We start from the raw sequence: 19,159 nt of genomic DNA on the forward strand, positions 1-19,159 counted from the left end.
CAAATCGTGTTCTTTTTGTAAAAAGACGGGACACGACGTAAGTGAGTGCTTCTCAAAGCAGCGTTTAGAAATCCGTAAGCAAAAAGTAAATTTTTGTCATAAATTGGAGGGTAGATCGACCGATAACGATGTAGTGACTGCAGTAATACAGAATGTTCCTACCGACGTACTTATAGATAGTGGTTCGCGTGTTTCCCTTATTTCCTCGGCACTACTTAAACACTTTAATTGTCGACAAATACCTACATACCAATTATTACGGGGCATCGGTAATCAGAATGTAGAATCAACTAGTTACGTCACTTTAATTATCGAATTTAATGACATATCTTTAGAAGTTGATTTTCTTATTGTACCCGCAAGTTGCATGAATGTACCCGTAATCATAGGTACGGATGTATTAAACCGAGAAGGCGTTGCGTATATACGGATTAATAAACAGCAGCGTTTGACGCGTGTCGACAAAGCGATATGTATGAACAATGTATTACCCGTTAATTACAGTGAAAAAATATCCGTTAATACACCCCTCGAGGGATCTGATCGCGATAAATTACTTTCAATTATTGTCGAGTTTAAGAATAATTTAATAAGTGGCACAGCGGTGTCAACCGTTAGTACTGGTAGCATGCATATACAGTTGACTAGTGATACACCAGTTAGTTACCGGCCGTATAAACTTTCTCTTGACGAGAAGATTAGGGTGCGAGCTATTATCCAAGATTTATTAGAAAAGAATATTATCCGTGAATCAAATTCTCCGTATGCGAGTCCTATTATCCTTGTGAAGAAAAAAGACGGGTCAGACCGCATGTGCGTAGACTATCGCGCCTTAAACGCTATTACGGTTCGCGATCGTTATCCCTTGCCTCTTATAGACGATCACATTGATCGACTAGGAAAGCATAAATATTTTAGCTGCCTAGATATGGCGACTGGATTTCATCAGATAAAAATTGATGATGATTCCATACCGAAAACTGGATTCGTAACGCCTGAAGGTCATTACGAATATCTAAAAATGCCTTACGGTCTTACAAATGCGCCAATAGTCTATCAAAGAATCATATCTAAAACTTTACGATTATTTATCGACTCTGGCAAAGTACTAGTTTACGTTGATGACGTTTTAATCTTATCGAACTCTGTTACTGAAGCCTTACATGATTTAAAAGAAGTCCTGAGGACGTTAACGGCTGCAGGATTTTCTGTTAATTTAAAGAAAAGTACATTTGTGACTACACAAGTAGAATACTTAGGTCGCATAATTACTCAAGGTCAGGTTAAGCCGAGCGATAGGAAGGTACAAGCCTTAGTCAATTCGCCTAGACCCACAAACGTGAAGCAAGTTAGACAGTTCTTAGGTCTTGCTGGATACTTCCGTCGGTACATAGCCGGTTACGCTTCTAAAACTGCGCCTATTGCTCGACTGACGCGTAATGGAGTTCCATTCGTGTGGGGTGAAGAACAAGAAGAGGCTCGAAAATATTTAATAAATTCAATGACTTCTGAGCCTGTATTAGCTATATTTGATCCAAATTTACCTACCGAGCTCCATACGGATGCCAGTTCAATCGGTTACGGGGCTGTATTGATCCAGGAACATGCAAACAAAAAACGGCGCGTGATTGGATTTTTCAGTAAAACCACACAAGGTGCGGAATCACGCTATCATTCATACGAGCTAGAAACACTCGCCGTTGTTAAAGCGCTTCAACATTTTAGACAATATTTATTAGGGATTAAATTTAAAATAGTTACCGACTGTAATGCACTTAAGCTAACCGAGCGGAAAAAGGATCTTGTTCCTCGTGTCGCGCGTTGGTGGATATACATGCAGGATTTTCACTTTACTATTGAATACCGAAAAGGTTCTTTGATGTCCCACGCCGATTACCTAAGTAGGAACCCAATAGATGTTCTTAATATCGATAAACCAAAAAATTGGGCACAAATTGCACAATCCGCCGACGAAGAGACTCGTATATTAATTGATAGAGTAAATAACAATGAATTAGATCAGTCCCGTTATGTAGTCTGCAATGACTTGTTATATTATAAATACAGTTCCGTTGGTCACGAGCCTAGATTACTTTGTTTCATACCCAAGGGGTACAGATTGAGTTTATTGCGTATCTTTCATGATCAACATGATCATATAGGTTTTGATAAGACGATCGAACTTATATTACGTCATTTCTGGTTTCCTGGGTTAATTTCTTTTGTTAGAAAGTATATTGCGCACTGTTTGATTTGTATATCATCCAAAAGGATACCAAGGGCTCCCCATCAGCCTATATCATCATGGTCTAAACCTGATTCTCCGTTTAGTACAATTCACGTAGATGTATTAGGCGCACTACCTGAATCTAATAGTTTTAAATTTGTTCTTATTATTGTTGATGCATACTCAAAATTTTGCTTACTTTATGCAATTAAACGACAGGACTCAGATGAACTAACCCGAGTCATGTCTAACGCTCTTTCATTATTTGGCGCACCTAAACAAATTGTGTGTGACCGTGGGCGCATGTTCGAAAGTTCACAGTTTCGTAAATGGGCAGACGATATAGGTAGTGAAATTCACTACATTACCCCTGAAATGCACAATGAAAACGGTCAAGCCGAGCGTTACTGTAGAACAATATTAAACATGATCAGGGTGGAAGTTAATAATAAAAATAGTCTGTGGTCCGATTCGTTATGGAGGATTCAACTCGTCTTAAATTGCACCCAACAAAAGACTACGCGTGTCTCCCCAATGCAATTACTTATCGGCATAGATGGTACCACACCTGTGATAAGATCTCTCATACGCGACGTTGCCATAAATAATTCTAGTCCTAATCGTGAGGCAATGCGAGAATTACATCGTCAAAGAGCATCTGAACTGATGGAGCGCAATAAAGAAAGACAAGACGCTTACGTTAACAAACACCGAAGGAATCCTCGAATTTTTAAACTTAATGATTTTGTGTTTGTCTCTAAATCTGCACAGGCACGCGGCAAACTAGATTCTGGAATGCGTGGTCCTTATCGTGTTGTGAAAATTTTGCCTCATGGACGCTATGAACTGCAACTATTAGGAGCGTCCCATGGCAAAACTACTCGAGCCGCAGCTGAATATATGACAGCGTGGCACAGGGAGTGGACGCCGGAATCGTGTGCTGCGTTTTTCAACAGTTAGTTTGACTAGTTTTCTTTGTTACTGTTTAATTTTGACGACTTTTCTTCGTATCATGATGATTACGAGTGATGTGCTATAAATAATGTTATTATTATAAGCACAAAGGATCACTCGGCATGTTAACTGGGTCATGCCGAGTTTAAGTGGACATGTTAACTGGGTCATGTCGTGTATATAGCAGACATGTTAACTGGGTCATGTCGTTTATTTGGCTGACATGTTAACTAGGTCATGTCATGTATATAGTTGACGTGTTAACTGTGTCATGTCATCTATATTGCAGATATGTTAACTGGGTCATATCGTGCATAGATTAATCGATTCGCAACATGTTAACTTGGTCATGTTGTACTTGTGGTTGGTATGATAACTTGGCCATGTCAACCCTACTTTACTCTGACACCACACGCGATAACATGATAACTTGACCATGTTATCTTAGAATTACTAACTTAGCTTAACAAAAACAAACACTATACATAGTCACATTGGAATGAAACACCAAAAATATATGTATGTGTTAGAGGATGATACTAACTGCTTGCTTGTTCTGTTTTGTCTATTTTGACTAACATAAAAGTTTATGTACAAGTTACAAATTAAAGGTTACTCTAATTATTCCTTTACAGCGGATGATATGAATGATCCGGAATTTTTGCAAGTTGAAAATCCTGCAATAGCGGAAACTATGGATAACCATAGTCTTGAGGTGAACGTGGACGTTCACCTGTCAGGAGAGGCCGTATAAGCAAAATTGAAGGTAGAAGTGGGAGACAGGAGGCGTGGCTTGGTCGTCGTTCGATGTTTTGAAATACTGAAGTGGCAACAATAGCAAGGAGGGTAGCAAGCACACCGCGGAGAGCTCACTTTGGCTCCGGCTCGCGTAGCGATCACTTGTTAGGCAGAACTCTTGAATTATATTTAATTTAATTGTTATATAGTTTAGTTTGTATTAAAGTAGTTCTAATTTTGCTATCTTGTTATATTTTTCGAATGAATATTAATTTTGTTAATAATTAATAAATGATTGTTTTTGTGGTATTATATTTTTTTATTGATAATTGAAATAATCGCTAAAAATATATATATATATATACAAGGTGACATTATTATGTTAACAACCTGAAACTAAAACTAAACGTGCTCTCTGAGGCACGGTATGGGAGACCTATAAAGACAGATACACAAACCGGAAATAAATATTTTTTCAAATACAAATATCTCCTCCGAGCAGGAATCGAACGCACGACCGCATGTGTTTACGTACTTACACGGCACACGCACCGCTACACCGCACCGGAGCGATTGCCTAACTTTATTTAGTGTTACAAAAATATACATTGCATATATGAATGGACGTTGTACATTAATAAAAAAATTAAGATTTTATGATAATGACTTTATTACATTACATAAGCCAAATATATATATCTACGTAAGCATAACTCCCACATTACATATTCAGAGAATATCAACAAAGTTGTTTGTAGTTATGAGTGTGGCACGGTATTTGCCATGTGAAGACTCACGTAAATTTTATAACGATTCCGTTGCTTGTCGATGAATGAAAAGTAAAGATTTTCACGACTATTTCCACCAATATATGGCATCGCCATAACTGAAAACATTTTCTTATAGTTTTTTGCAATTTATTTACACAAAATCGTTTTGTGATTATTTTTAAAGCTTCACTTCTTTATTTATAAATTGATACGCTAATTATTTACAATATTTTTCTCAAATTTGAAAATCAAATTGTTTGATGTCCAGTTATCCGTCGTTAAGTATCGCGCTGTTCCCAAGAAAGTACACAAGGCTATCCGATACCAAGGCTCCTATTTAAACAATTATCCGCCAACCTGCAACATTGTGGATTAAGCTATCCTTAATGTACAATTACCAACAATATAGAAGAACAAAGGTTTCCCCAGCGGTATTTACTAGCTATTTCTGTCCAGTAACAATAAATTATTTTAAAACACGACAAGTATACAAAAAGTAAATTTTCAGAACACAATGCACCAGCTACTAAATAACGTGATATGTAATTTAATTATCTACTGGTCAACTTTGTGTTATTATCTTAGATGCAGGTATTACGGTAACGTTTAAAATTTCGTTTTACTTTATTAAAACCGTCTAGACAGTTAAATAAGATAATTTTCAAAATATCCTCCGATTCCCACAAATGCGGCTATCTTGAAATCGTGAATTCTCTCCGGAAATGATGAGCAGAAACGGCAAGTAAAAGGCTTTAAATCTGTCTGAGGCGTTCGATTTGCATTGAGAAAATTGCATTTTCGAATCGGCGGCGACGGCGACAAGGAGGCGCCGCTTGCAAATGTTTGCGAATGCTTCCGAGAGCTTTACTTTCGAATTTTGAAACAGCCCTTTAAGATCCAAATGTCAATATGAAATTATTTGAAATTGTTTACAAATGACAAAACATTTATTATACTATATAGTTTCTGTCATAATGATATACAAACTTATTGGATACATTTAAATTACTGGCAAGCGACCGGAGAATGAAGATGAAAAAATGATTAAAAATAGGAATCAGTTTTAATTTGATTAGTCAAAATTTTGTTTTTTGAATATTATGTTCTCTAAATTTTAGTAAAATTTTCATTAAGTTGTAAGCTTCAAAAATAAAATAAGAAAAATTGTAAAACGAAAATATGGCTTGTTGTTTTGAAGAATTAGATGATTATGCTGTGACACCGATGATCTTATCTCCGTGTATTCCTGAACAATGTTGTGAAAGACCATCTCCGTGCTATGTATCCTTACCGAAATGTCCAAAACGAGAAATCACTTTGTTAGAAAAACCATATAACAAAAATTCGAAAAGAACAAATCGAGTTGGTGATAATTGTTGCAGAGAATTTATAAAACAACAAAATCCGTCTGAACTTCAAAGCCAACAATCTTCTTATTCCTCTCAAGAATATTGTCCTACATGTAACAGCCCTTGCAAATCTATCAAGACAAAATATGTAATACCTTGTTACCGTTACGAAGACGGTCGCATTGTAAGTATATTGTTATAGTTAATTAAACCCTTTCCAACAACATTTTCTGAAACCAACAACAAATGAACGGTTATTTAATTAATTTATTTATTTTGTTGTTGGTTTCAGGAACAATATGTTCCAACTCGACACGGAAGACTGCCTCTCTCAGCATACCGTAGGAATGGTATACAAGATCAAATTTACGGCTACAGAGGTGCAACGCGTTATTTGTGCGCTGGTGATGAAAGTAAGGGGTACTGTGTTTACACTGCGGTTGAACCGATTCGAAGATTGTATCCAAAAATTACCAAAGAAATGTTGCCCGTAAAAAAGAAAAGAGACAGAAAATAATAGTAGCTATAATCGACATAAACGGACAATACCATCAACAGGTAAACCAGCTACCTTCAACTGCATTTAAGAGAAATGGCATTCAAGATCAAAATTTTCTTGAGTGTGGAGCAATATCTTACATACGTAAATCTTGGAAATTAGCTACATGGAGTGATGTATCATTTGCTCTACCCGTCAAACCTATGAAGAAATTGTCTATTATTATGACTAAGAAGCAATAACCCATTTTGGTGCGTTAATTAATCAATTTTGTCTATAAGGGACATCTTATGGCAGTGACTAATGAAGTTTCGGAAGGGGTCTCTTTAATATTAGATTTATGATATAGCACTATTCTGTCAAGTGCCTCTCTACAATGTTAAATGCCTAAAGATGATATTGTGATCGAAAATTTTTTTTCCAATTCAAAATTGATTAATGAAAAAATTGAACTAAGCCTGACTGTACATTGCAGGTCAAGAAATTACCAGTATCTGCATTTAAGCGTAATGGAATACAGGATCAAGAGCATTCAAAGCAACTGGGCGCTGCAAACTTTTTGAAGCGTTGTCCCCGAGACGTAGCCATAGAATGTGAAGTTAATCCAATGTGTATAAAAGTTAAAGACCCAGTAAAAGTGCCACTTTATGATAATTGCACGTTGAGCTCGTGTTTATTGAAGAAGAAACCTATTGCTGTAGCGCTGGAAGATATATTAGATGACTGATAATAAAATAAATTAAATGTTCAGGTGAAATTGGAAACTAATATGAATGTTTGCAGTATTATTTGATATTAAATCTAATTACCAACATTTGGTTTGACATACTTGTTGCTATTCGTGATCTTATAATGGCTTATATATTATTATATATGCGTATATCATATATGTATATGCATTACATCTGAGCACTTTTGGTTCTACGGGAAATAACCGCGATTGTTATTTTAAAACTCGTTATATTTTGGGAGTTTTGAAAAGAAAAAAAAAACTAGTTCCGTAGAATTAAAATTCATTACAGTTCATAGTACTTAACAAACTTATGACCAATGGTACTTAAAACAATGACAATAATAAATCAATAAATGTTTGCTTTGTTTTAAAAGTCTAACGTTTATATAATTAGAATTACATAATTTACAGCCAATGAAAAAAGAGCACACGGATTTAATTTTAAGTTTTGCATTTGCAACAAATTAAACAAATAAATTTTGTCTTTGTTATAGGTAAATCAACCCACAGTTCTGATGCGCCGTGCATGTGAAGTTGCTGTGGGGACCCGGCCTCGGCGAAAACCTTTTGTAGTCTCTTCTTACACTGCTGATTCGGATCAAGAAGTTCATCGATACGCCTCACAAGATGAACGGGTATCTTACAGTTAGTTTCCATAAATATTAGTTTAAGAATTTTAATAATACCGTCTAGTAAATAATAATATAGTAATAATGTTTGGTGGTAAATTTGCTTTGTTATAGTTATTGATTTATTTGACCCAGAAAAAGTGTCGATTATTCTGAAAGATTTAATATTCAGAGGAAATTATATTACCCAGGCACCTGAATTGATTCAAAAAGCCGAATAAACGCTGTCGCTATCGTTGAAGCGTGTTTAAATTTTATTAAAAAATTACTTCTGACCAGAAAAGCGATATGATGGAATATTATTTAAGGGTTGATAAAATATTAAAACAATATGAAGTTGCAGATTTGGTTTATTAACTTTCTGTTATTTCAATTAAAGCTACTGTAACCGAGAAGTAAAATAAACCATCGGGAGATCACTTTAACATTTAAAAGTCAATTGAATTAATTAATTTATGTAAAAATCTTATATCTATTTACACACGAATCCATTTATTGACTAAATCGAGCGACTAACTGAAATCGTGTAGTGCGAATATTGAAAGAATTATTAAGAATAGGCATTATTGAGTGTTGTTGCTTACTGTTTCTGACATCGATCGCTTGTGTCAGGCCGCAATGTTTATTCGCCGAACCCAACGAGGCTAAAATAGATTTATCTTCGATGATAAAGATACGAACCTTTGTAATTTTTCCTTATTTTCTGGCTGATATAATATTAAAGTTAACGATGTTTAAATGGTAATAATAGCATAGGTACAATATGTGTGATATTATATTCTATTTTAGCAGTGTTATGTAGTAGGTAATGATGAATTTAATTCCCGTATTATAATTTAGTATGCTTTTCTCTAGATACTTTGTGTTTTCTAAAAATAAAATGCTTATAACGTAATACTTGGATTATTCTCTCTTCTTTTCTCAAAAGCAACACCACAGTAGAAACAAAAGGTATTTAATTTTTCATTTCGACAATTAACGAAAAACACAGCTAAGTTACTGGAAAAACAGCGAGATAGGATTTTCCTCGTCAGATTTTTAATTACAAAGTTAATTAATTTACGTGATTCGAGTCGCAAAACTTCGCATCTTATGCAAATAAGTCGCTTATTTACTTTGCATAAAACTGGGCAGAAGAATCGTTGGCAATATCGGTGCGTTAATTCTAGCTATATATTCGGAGAAAAGTTAAAGTATTTAACGACTATTATGTTTTCTCTCAGGGTAATTGTTGCTACCATTTCGAAAAAAAGAAACATGAAACATTTTCGGATGGCTGTCTTTCTCGTCATTCGTACCCCCCTTGTGGAGAAGACATGCGAGCAAATATTGTATCCCCGGGGACAAGCTTTTTTTATTGTTTGTGATCACTGTTTTGTAATATGATACAGATTGAGTCGGAACGTGATGTTACATTAAATTTATTACGATATTTGTTTTATTTTTATTTAGTTGTACTAACACAATAGGTCTACCAATAAATAATGTTAACATTTTTTTTAATTTTTGAATATTAGTGCGATCAAAAGCTACTTTATCATATTACTCACAAAGTACTTTAAATTCTTTTGAAGTTCTTTGTGAATTAAAAAATCACATTTCTTTTGGAGAATTATGTAAACTGATCAAAGATAAAACCTTTAAGTAATACGTAGTTTTTTTCTCTGTCCTGTCATATTATAGTTTTTCAAACTTTTATAAAGTATATTTTGAAAGCAACAAATTCGCACAAAACTTTTTAATGTTACAGATGGTTGTATAGTTAGCTCGTAACATTTTGAGCAAAATTACAGGTTCTGTCACTTTCTTTCACTACAGACAGAAACGATTATCTCAGTGGAGCATACATCTATTCTTGTTTTATACAGGTAGAAGTGCAAACATGTGTATAGTAAGCAGTTGGTCGCCTGCAACACTATATTCGTCATATGCGCGTTGCCTTACTCCCAATACTAATACTCTCGGAGCTCTAGTTACCTTACAGAGACACGTTAGTCGTGTCCAGTATTATTTGTCGTGATCTACTGTAAGGTTGAGGCACAGCCTTAGTTGGGCTGCACCAAATTTTGAACAAAATACTTGTTTTTACTGTACCCACCCTACCTCCATAAGGCTCAAGGTACAGTCTTCCTTGAGCAAATTTGTATCCATTGTCAAAGAATTTTACTATCTACTAGCTGTGCCTGCGACTTCGTCCGCGTGGAATTTAACAAAAAAGTTATTGTTCAGTACGCAAAGTTATAAAATAAATAAATTTCTAAAATAAAAGTAGCCTAAGTTACTCCTTATTACATCAACTATCTGCCAATGAAAGTTCCGTCAAAATCGGTCCAGTCGTATCAGAGATTAGTTAGAATAAACAGACAGACAGACAAAAATTGTAAAAAATGTTATTTTGGAATATGTTCCCATATGCATTTAGTAAAAAGCGGCTACTTTAGTATTAGAAACAGACACTCCAATTTTATTTATTTGTATCTTACATTTGTATCTTACATTTATACAAAAAACGAGCGTTTTGAGCTGTAGCTAATAGCTTAGATATTTGAACTTCGTACCTTTGCAGTCTAAACTGGCATTAAGAATCACATTCTTTACCGATAGGAACGCGAAGAGATTGTTGAGATAATTACGAATATGTTTCCGGATATAAGCTAAGCAAATAAAAGAGTCATAAGCTATAACTAAAAAAGATGAACATAACTCCAATAGAAATTATCTTATCCTACAAAATTTTTGAAGCTCTTACAGCGCTACTTATTGGATTTAATTTTGAATGTGTGTTTATACTACTTAGCTAGTATTAGCCTACATTAATACATACGAAAATATGACATGTAAAAAAAGGTCAGCAATTTAAAAAAAGTGCAGTGATACACCAAACCTAAATTAACACTGATTTTATTTGGCGTAGATACTTTAACACGATAACGTAACACAGCTTTTTTTAACGGTTCCTTGCATATTATCTCGTTCTCTCTTAAACTATATTTCCTTTCAACTACGTTTCTATATTTCTTATACGAAAAGATATTTATTTATATAAAAATATATTATAATATGAAGTTATTTAATGAAGAAAAAAACATTTTTAAATGTGTTCTACGTTACAATGTAAAACATCGCATTCGACTAAACTGAAAACAAAAATTCTCTACAAAAACAATATTGATTTTGTTACAGACAACCCTCTGGTCGGAATACGAAACGAATTTACCAGGAAAACAGAGGATCGAGGGGATTCGCAATAAAACCCCGATAAACTAGAAACGCAGTGAAATAAAAACTACTTTTCAGTGATTGTGTACAATCATGCAAATTGGGGCATGGCCGTTCGCTACTGTTTTTGTTGGTGTTCCGTGAGCAGAGGGAGAAAGGAGCGTGGTGGCAAATGAGAAAGCGACGTGGTTGGGCGGCGCGAGCGCGGTGACTGTCCGCGCGCACCATGCGGCAGGCCGTAGCGATACTACTCACAGCCGCGTGCGCCGCTGTCTCCGCTCAAATTGCTTGGACACCTATTTTTCTTGACGGAAGTAGTACGTATTTAGAACGAACTTTTTGACGTGACAACGTCTAATAAATCGATGAACGCCGGCGGCGTGCACGAAAAAGGATGACTCATTGTAGCGTTACCTTCACTGCCCCGTTACGTTCATTGTACGTTTGCGCCGCATCTATTTCTCTTCCACTAGATTGGCCTATGCGTCCGAAGAGATGTTTTCTTATCACCTTGTCACGTTAAACTATCGTCCGTAAACCAACTTTACTTACAACCAATTTTTTTTTGTAGTACAAAGTTATGGATACCTTAACCTATGGATGCCTGCAATACCAGCAGCATTGCAAGTAGGGATTGCAATCGGGTGTCGTTTTCGAAAATATGTATGAATGTATGGTCAGATTTTTATCAATCCGGTTGGATCCGACCGGATTGATCAAACCACAATAAATAAGCTAACTTTTCTTTTTCATTCCAACATAAGCGGACCGTTAATGAACCATTAAAAATACAGTACATGTTCTCACTATGATTTTGTAGCTAAATTGACTACAAAGGGGCGCGACTTGCGTTATTTGACCAGGAAAATATAAAAAGTAGTACATGTAAACGTAATAGTACAACGTTTAAATACACGATATTTATCTTAAAAAATTAATGAATTTTTTTTTAGTAATAGACGTATAGATCCAGCACCATACATTAAAAAAAAACAATTACAAATTTTGGCAGAAACCATTCTTACCACAGCTTTATTATTTTTATTTTTGACTGCTAATGTTTTTTTAACACAGTATTGACTGTCTGCAGGTCAAGTAGATCTATGGACGCAGTCATCATCAGGTTGCGCATGCCCAGGAGGCGATGGAGAAGATTGCGCGTGTTGCGTCCGTGATGGTGCATGCCCGTGCGGCGACATAGCGCCTGGCCGGTGCGCTCAATGCGGACTAGAGCAATTTTGTTCTAATAGTACGTAACTATAATATAAATATCTTTCATCAATAAAAAAGATGTATAATTTTGAATAAAATAATGTCAATAATAAAATAATGTATAAAAATTGATTTAAATAGTTTGACATTTTAAGATATATATAAAAATATGTACAATATTATATAAAATATGTACAAAAGCAACGTAATTCTTATGTAAGTAAGTAATGAGTTATACTAATGTTTTATTTGTATAGTTGTTCTAATAATATGTAGTAATATTATACTAAAACAAATTCGTTTCATTCTCAAATAGTGTGTAACATTACAATTGATTCACGGATACTCAAGATAAAATCTGGCAAGACTTTTGGTCAAATAAAGTCTCCATCAATTGAGGGCCCCGGCGCGTGTTCCTACATCCTGCAGCCTGACGCCGGGCAGAGAGTGGAGATTCAAGTATATCGCTTGGTGTCTGTTGGCAGATTTAATGGCTCAAGGTAAAAAATATATAGGTATAATGAAAATTAACCAATCTCTTGTAACATTTTTAACCTCGGAGGCAAAAAGTGGAGTGTTATAAGTTTGATAACAATGTCTGTGTGTCGGTCTGTGGCATCGTAGCTCTCGAACGGATAGACCGAATTAGATGCGATTTTATAATTTTTAGACGACGCATTGGCGCAGTGGTCAAAACACTGCGTGTCGCGCTTGCGATCGCGGATGCGATCCTCGCTCAGGATAAACGTTTGTATTTGTTGTAAGCATGCTTGTCGAGGCCTTCCTTTGCAGTCGGGTAAAAAAGGAGGAGGTTCTCAATTCGACTGTATTTTTTGAATGTGTTACCTCATTACTTTTTACTGGATGGACCGAATTTGATGATTCTTTGTGAACAAAGGTTAATAACAAGCACTAGTTTCATGAGGTCCCATTTAAATTTGATTGAGATCTGACGAGTACTGTTTGAGTTAGCTCTAAATATTTGACCATTATAGTAAAAGAAAAACATTACAAGTGTATTAAATTGATTTTCGTAACACAGAACACGACAATTTTTTTAATTATTTTTTTTTTTTGCAAGAATAAGACTTAATTATACCGTTCGAGTTTAGTAAATAAAAAAAAAAAGAAAAAAATAACCAAAAATACTTCTTGCACTTCAGCGAGTCTTAATCAACGAACTCATAGTAGGGAATAATATCCACTAGAGTGGAGTAAAAAAAAAAAGATTTTTTTTCTTAACCTCGAAAGCCTTCTTAGGTTCGAAACTGTAGCTTATAAAATATAAAACTTTTGAAAAAAAAATCTTACTCATCATCTTGAGGCGGCCCACTTATTTTTAAAATGAATTGAGTCAAAATGTTGGATTGCAAAAAAAATTGTCTTGTAATTTACAACTCATATTTTACTCTAGTGCTCTAAAAAAGAATGTTATGTTTTGGGACTATTTTAAAACTCAAACAATAGCTACAATTTTTTTAACTTATGATTTTGAATTGGCTTAAAAGAGGATACTGTGAAGTTTCTAGAACGTCTTATAATTTTTTATATAATTGATTTAATATTTTCTTATAAAAATGAGGCTAAGAAAAAGTATAACACAGGAGCGTAAACAAGTAGGTATCCCGTTATAAATTACAAACAGCTCGGTTCAAACTTTATGGCTGTTCCGAATCTATTTGCAATTGGTAGTGCAGATTTAAGAAGCGTTTGGTCTGAGAACCGCCGCATCCATTAGTATTCCAGGCACACATTTACAAACATTCTGTATAAGTGTGAGTTACTGACATTGACATTGCCTAAAGCATGCAAGCATTACGCCAATAGTCTATTTGTTATAATAACGACTCGTCGCTCTCACTTAACTAAACTATTGTCTTATTAAATCGTAGTAAATTAGAAATTCTTGTTCAAATTGACCACTTGAAGTTGAAACAACATTATATTTGTCTCAAGCTTACTAGTTTAGTGAAATTAATTGTTCTTAATAGATTATAGAATTTCTCGGCAATTACACTAAATAGTTTCAAAACACAACGGAGTATACTCGTATAATAGTGCAGTATCCACGTTCAGCTATACATATTTGTATGATCAAATATTATTACTTAAAATAATTTTCAGCGAAAACTTCATTCTTTCAGAATTATTGGATAAAAATGGAATACATTCAGTAAATTTTAGTCATACAAACTGAAAGGGAAACCTTAAACATGTTTATTTCAATACAGCGTCACTTTTTACAACAAAGCCACTCTAATAAAGCCGCGACCTATTCAAGCAATTGCTTTGTTTGAGGCTACATAACCTGAGACTTGCAATGTTGACAATGGCGTGCATAATATTTTCTAAGGCTTAGTTCACTTCTACTCGTATATTTTTACATAAGGTCCATCTCAACTTTAATTTGATGATTTCATTAAATAATGTTGAAACTGAGCAAACGATTCTAGAAATTATATTGAATAAAAAAGAAATAAACTGGTTTTAAAATAAGTGCCATTACCACCAAAGCTAAAACATGTCTTAAATAAATCACATAACTATCTGTGTATCCTTAACTGTTGACTTTGTCTATGGTGTTGTTTGATTTGTCTAAATCATTTTTTACCTTTTTCTTAGGTATTATTTATTTGACTAACAAATGTATGTATTATCTAGCTGTGTCGGCGGGTGGCTGCAGCTGAGCGACGAAGGCGCTGTGCCGGGCGCGGCCCGATCACCGCAGACCAGACTGTGTGGGGCCAACGAGCGATACACACCACCAGTTGTGTTATTTGCTGATCATGGAGCATCAGTACTTGATTTTAGGTATTTTACATCGTTATCATCTCATTTGTCGACAGAACGCTTCTAATATTGAACCCTTCCTATTGACGACACCACACAACGACCTACACAACTTATAGTAATAAGTGTTGTGTGTCGTCTCGTGTACCAAGAGCAAAAAGTATTTTACTCTTGGTCCATAAACAGTTACAATTCCATTGAGATAGGGCACAGAAGGATATATACTAACAAGGAAGTAACCTAATAGAAGATCACAGCTAAATAATACGGCTTTCAAGTAATGTTGTATTGCTATGGTGAGTAAGGTGACCGAGCTCATGCGGAGCGTCAAAAACGCGCTTGGGATCATTTTGGTTTTGTGTCTCTATAGGCTACAGTAAATGCTTACCACCAGGTGCGCCGTAAGCTAATTTACCGACTTAGTCGTATGAAAAAAAGTTTTGACGGTTTGTGCTCCCCAAGTTTATTCTCTCAAGTTGACAGCATTCTCCATTCGATAAAAGCACTTTAATGCTGGATTGCCTTATATTGCCTTATACTTACGTGACGGCACGCTGAGATAATGATTCTTAGAATAAATTATTGCTATATCAGTTCAATATAAAAAGCCTGTAGATAATTTTTAGTGCTCAAAGAGTTTGTATTTGATTTCTCTCCCTGCAGTAATTTTTAGCATTCTATTTGTAAATAAAAAAGTAAATGAAAATATATTTTAAAGATAACATAAAGTTGAAGATACACTGTTATAGACAAAGTAAACGATATTGCAAGTAATTACGCTGTTTAAATACATACCATGCTATAAAACTTTACTCCGTACACTTGCCTCATAGCGAATATTCTTCGTAAATGATTTTAAGTCTTTCCCGCGCCATTTTCCAATTCAATAAACCGTAACTAGTAAACTGCACACTAGCAAAGCTATTCTGTGTGAACTAATTTGAAACTTGTCGGTTATTCGAGCGTTTAATTTAAAGAGCCAATTCTTTTGACAATAATCATTAAATGCTAACTATTTAGATGCAATTCAGGAAGTAAATAAAATTATGCGAGCGGTAATGTTAGTTGATGTTTTTATTTTACAAAAAAACTCGATACTTACGAGTGTTTTTTAAAGCGGGCTAATGAATTCATTAATCACTAAATAATTTTAATATTCTTCATCATTACATTACAGCCTATACAGTCCACTGCTGGACATAGGCCTCCACAAGTTTACGTCAAAAATAACGTGAACTCATGTGTTTTGCCCATAGTCACCACGCTGGGCAGGCGGGTTGGTGACCGCAGTACTGGCTTTGTCGCACCAAAGACGCTGCTGCCCGTCTTCGGCCTGTGTATTTCAAAGCCAGCAGTTGGATGGTTATCCCGCCATCGGTCGGCTTCTTAAGTTCCAAGATGGTTGTGGAACCTTGTTATCCCTTAGTCGCCTCTTACAACACCCACGGGAAGAGAGGGGGTGGCTAAATTCTTTAGTGCCGTAGCCACACAGCACTATTAATATTCTTAGTGACGGGTTTTTTTGCTTATAGTTTTTTTTTATAATATTTAACATAAATGCGTTAGTCTAAAAACATTCGACTTTTGAAATTGAAATCAAATTCTCCAATCTACAGCTGAAACAATGGCACACTGATCGAGATTGTGGTGACAAGGCAAAGACGAAATTGTATTTGTGACTAAGCTTCCGTGGAACACTATCCTTTAGGGAATAGTAATTGATTTGAAACATTGTTCAGTCGCAAGTTGTACAGTTAGGGACTAAGAAATTTAAAATACTAAGTTCTGTTTTCCAGAATTTTAATAATAATATGTAATTGATTTGAAACATTATTCAGTCGCAAGTTGTACAGTTAGGGACTAAGAAATTTAAAATACTAAGTTCTGTTTTCCAGAATTTTAATAAAATAAATTATGGTATCGGTAGTACTCACATGTAATAATAAATGAGTCAAAAAATGCAGTCCCGATTTTTTTTCTGTATTTTGGTTAAAATTATTTCTAGAAGTATTGACCCACGCATTTGCTGACACACATATTTACTTCTTCGTAATAAGTAGTTTGACTTACTTTAGTGGAATATTTTACTGCAATTATGAAAAAAATAGACAAAATATTATATTTAATAATTAGGTACACAATTCGAGATGCGATCATTTCTTTTCTAAGCAAAAAGACTGAAATATGCATTATTATTTTTATAAGTACTATTTGAAAGGTTTTAGATATATGCCAACAATTTTTTATAAAATGTATATATACTGTTATTATAATTTTTTAATTATACTGACATACATGCAGCACTAAAAATATTTATGATTTTTATGTTAAAAACCTAAAAGCTTTTACTTTCATTTTAATGATAAGAAATATTTTCTTCGGTTTAATTTTAATTGTCTTTGAAATAAGTAGGAAGTTCTCAATTCGACTGTATTTTTCTATGTCACTGTGTGTGTGTTTTACCTCAGAACTTTTGACTGAGTGGACTGATTTCGATGATTGTTTTTTTAATCGAGAGGTGTGGGTATCATGTGGTTCCATTTAAATTGAATTGAGATCTAGCAAATTGTTTTCAAGTTATCGCTAATAATGCGTATTTACTTGACCGATTTCGATAATTCTTTTCTTTTATATAAAATATAGTACGAAATCGTGTTCATTATATATCATCCGCCAACCCGCATTGGAGCAGCGTGGTGGATTAAGCTCTGATCCTTCTCCTACATGGAGAAAGAGGCCTTTGCCTAGTAATGGGATATTACAGGCTGAAGCGTTATATATCATTTTACAAAGGAAACTGTCACGGATATATAAGATGTACTCTACAACTTTTATGAGAATAATTATTTGAACACCTTAGGGGTATATAATTAGCGTATGCGTTTCATGGAATAATAAATCAGTTTCCTTTTGTAACAAGCATCTAGTTTCATTTACACTGATATAAAATAATAAATATTGTTATTCATTCTGTTATTGTACAAACACGCAGTAGAATTAACTACTACAAAATAAGTAGTTTTCTAATTTTCTTAGTTCCTCTTTAACCTTGTTGGTTCCGTTTTTCTTCCTATAAAGGCTCGAAATGATATTAAGAAAGACTATCATTCTACAAGAAATAATGTACTGAGTTCTAGTAAATGTATATTTTTTTTTGAAATAGTACATTCTAATGCTGTGTGGTTACGGCAGTAAAGAATATAGCCACACCCTCTCTTCCCGTGGATGTCGTAAGAGGCGACTAAGGGATAACAGTGTTCCACTACCACCTTGGAACTTATAAATTCGACCAGTGCACGATGGCGGGATAACCATACAACTGCTGGCTTTCAAATACACAGGCCGAAGACATGCAGCAGTGTCTTCAGTGCGGCAAAGCCAGCCCTGCGGCCTGCCTGCTGTCACCAATCCGCCTGCCCAGCGTGGTGACTATGGGCCAAAAACATGAGTTCGCGCCATAAAGTTTGGAGAGGACTATGTCAAGCAGTGGACTGCATTATGCTGAAGTGTGACATTCTAAGAAAAATTAAAATTATTAAGTTTAAAATCTACAAGAGTATTTAAAAAAAAATGTAAGACATATAGGGTATCATCATGAAGGAAATGGATCTAGTACTTATTTTTTAAGTAGTTATTTCTTGTTGTCAGGATAACAGAGAAGACAGTACGCTCGCAGTTTCTCGCTTTCTTCAGTTTCACTTCTTTGAGCAACACGCAGGGCGTGGGGTTTCATCCGCGAGGGGGATCGAGGATTCCACAGACAGGTAAAAACATCAAACACCGTTTAAAGAAATTTACCTTTTATTGTTTTACCTGCGATAACTTTATAGATGAACTTTATGGTTACTACTGCACGAAAGTATATAATTTCTGCCCTATCTATTTAACACAACACATAAAAAATGAAATTAATTGGAACTGACATAATTATGTACAAATAAACATGTTGTCCAGTTTCATTAGTAAATTATAAATACAAGTGACTGTAAAATTAAATTGATAGTAATTAAAAATCTCTTTCGAGTTAATTTAAATTTAA

At 34.7% G+C, this 19,159-nt stretch overlaps 2 protein-coding genes and 1 long non-coding RNA gene across 3 annotated transcripts in view; all 3 read left to right on the forward strand.

Moving 5' to 3' along the window:
- Positions 1-3,147: 3,147 nt before the first annotated feature.
- On the forward strand, positions 3,148-4,228 carry LOC123669810. The gene is made up of 2 exons (XR_006745808.1): positions 3,148-3,182; positions 3,817-4,228. It is a non-coding gene; the product is annotated as an uncharacterized LOC123669810 (long non-coding RNA).
- Positions 4,229-5,868: 1,640 nt separating this feature from the next.
- LOC123653961 lies at positions 5,869-6,779 on the forward strand. The gene is made up of 2 exons (XM_045589933.1): positions 5,869-6,222; positions 6,597-6,779. The coding sequence occupies exons 1-2, from the start codon at positions 5,869-5,871 to the stop codon at positions 6,777-6,779; spliced, it is 537 nt and encodes a 178-aa protein (XP_045445889.1).
- Positions 6,780-11,344: 4,565 nt separating this feature from the next.
- The window catches only part of LOC123653973, a 34,676-nt gene continuing 26,861 nt past the window's right edge, over positions 11,345-19,159 (forward strand). Inside the window, exons 1-5 of the mRNA XM_045589943.1 lie at positions 11,345-11,435; positions 12,209-12,367; positions 12,647-12,830; positions 14,992-15,141; positions 18,769-18,884. Coding sequence (XP_045445899.1) covers positions 11,345-11,435; positions 12,209-12,367; positions 12,647-12,830; positions 14,992-15,141; positions 18,769-18,884 — 700 coding nt within the window. The remainder of the gene's footprint in view (positions 11,436-12,208; positions 12,368-12,646; positions 12,831-14,991; positions 15,142-18,768; positions 18,885-19,159) is intronic.

The sequence above is a fragment of the Melitaea cinxia genome, chromosome 1, assembly GCF_905220565.1.
Source record: "Melitaea cinxia chromosome 1, ilMelCinx1.1, whole genome shotgun sequence".
Lineage (NCBI taxonomy): Eukaryota > Metazoa > Arthropoda > Insecta > Lepidoptera > Nymphalidae > Melitaea > Melitaea cinxia.

What these genes read in the sequence shown, in the direction of transcription:
- LOC123653961 (XM_045589933.1), top strand. Translation starts at nt 5,869, where the DNA reads ATGGCTTGTTGTTTTGAAGAATTAGATGATTATGCTGTGACACCGATG. An exon ending in GTTACGAAGACGGTCGCATT is followed by an intron (nt 6,223 to 6,596) that starts GTAAGTATATTG and finishes TACCATCAACAG; the next exon opens with GTAAACCAGCTACCTTCAAC.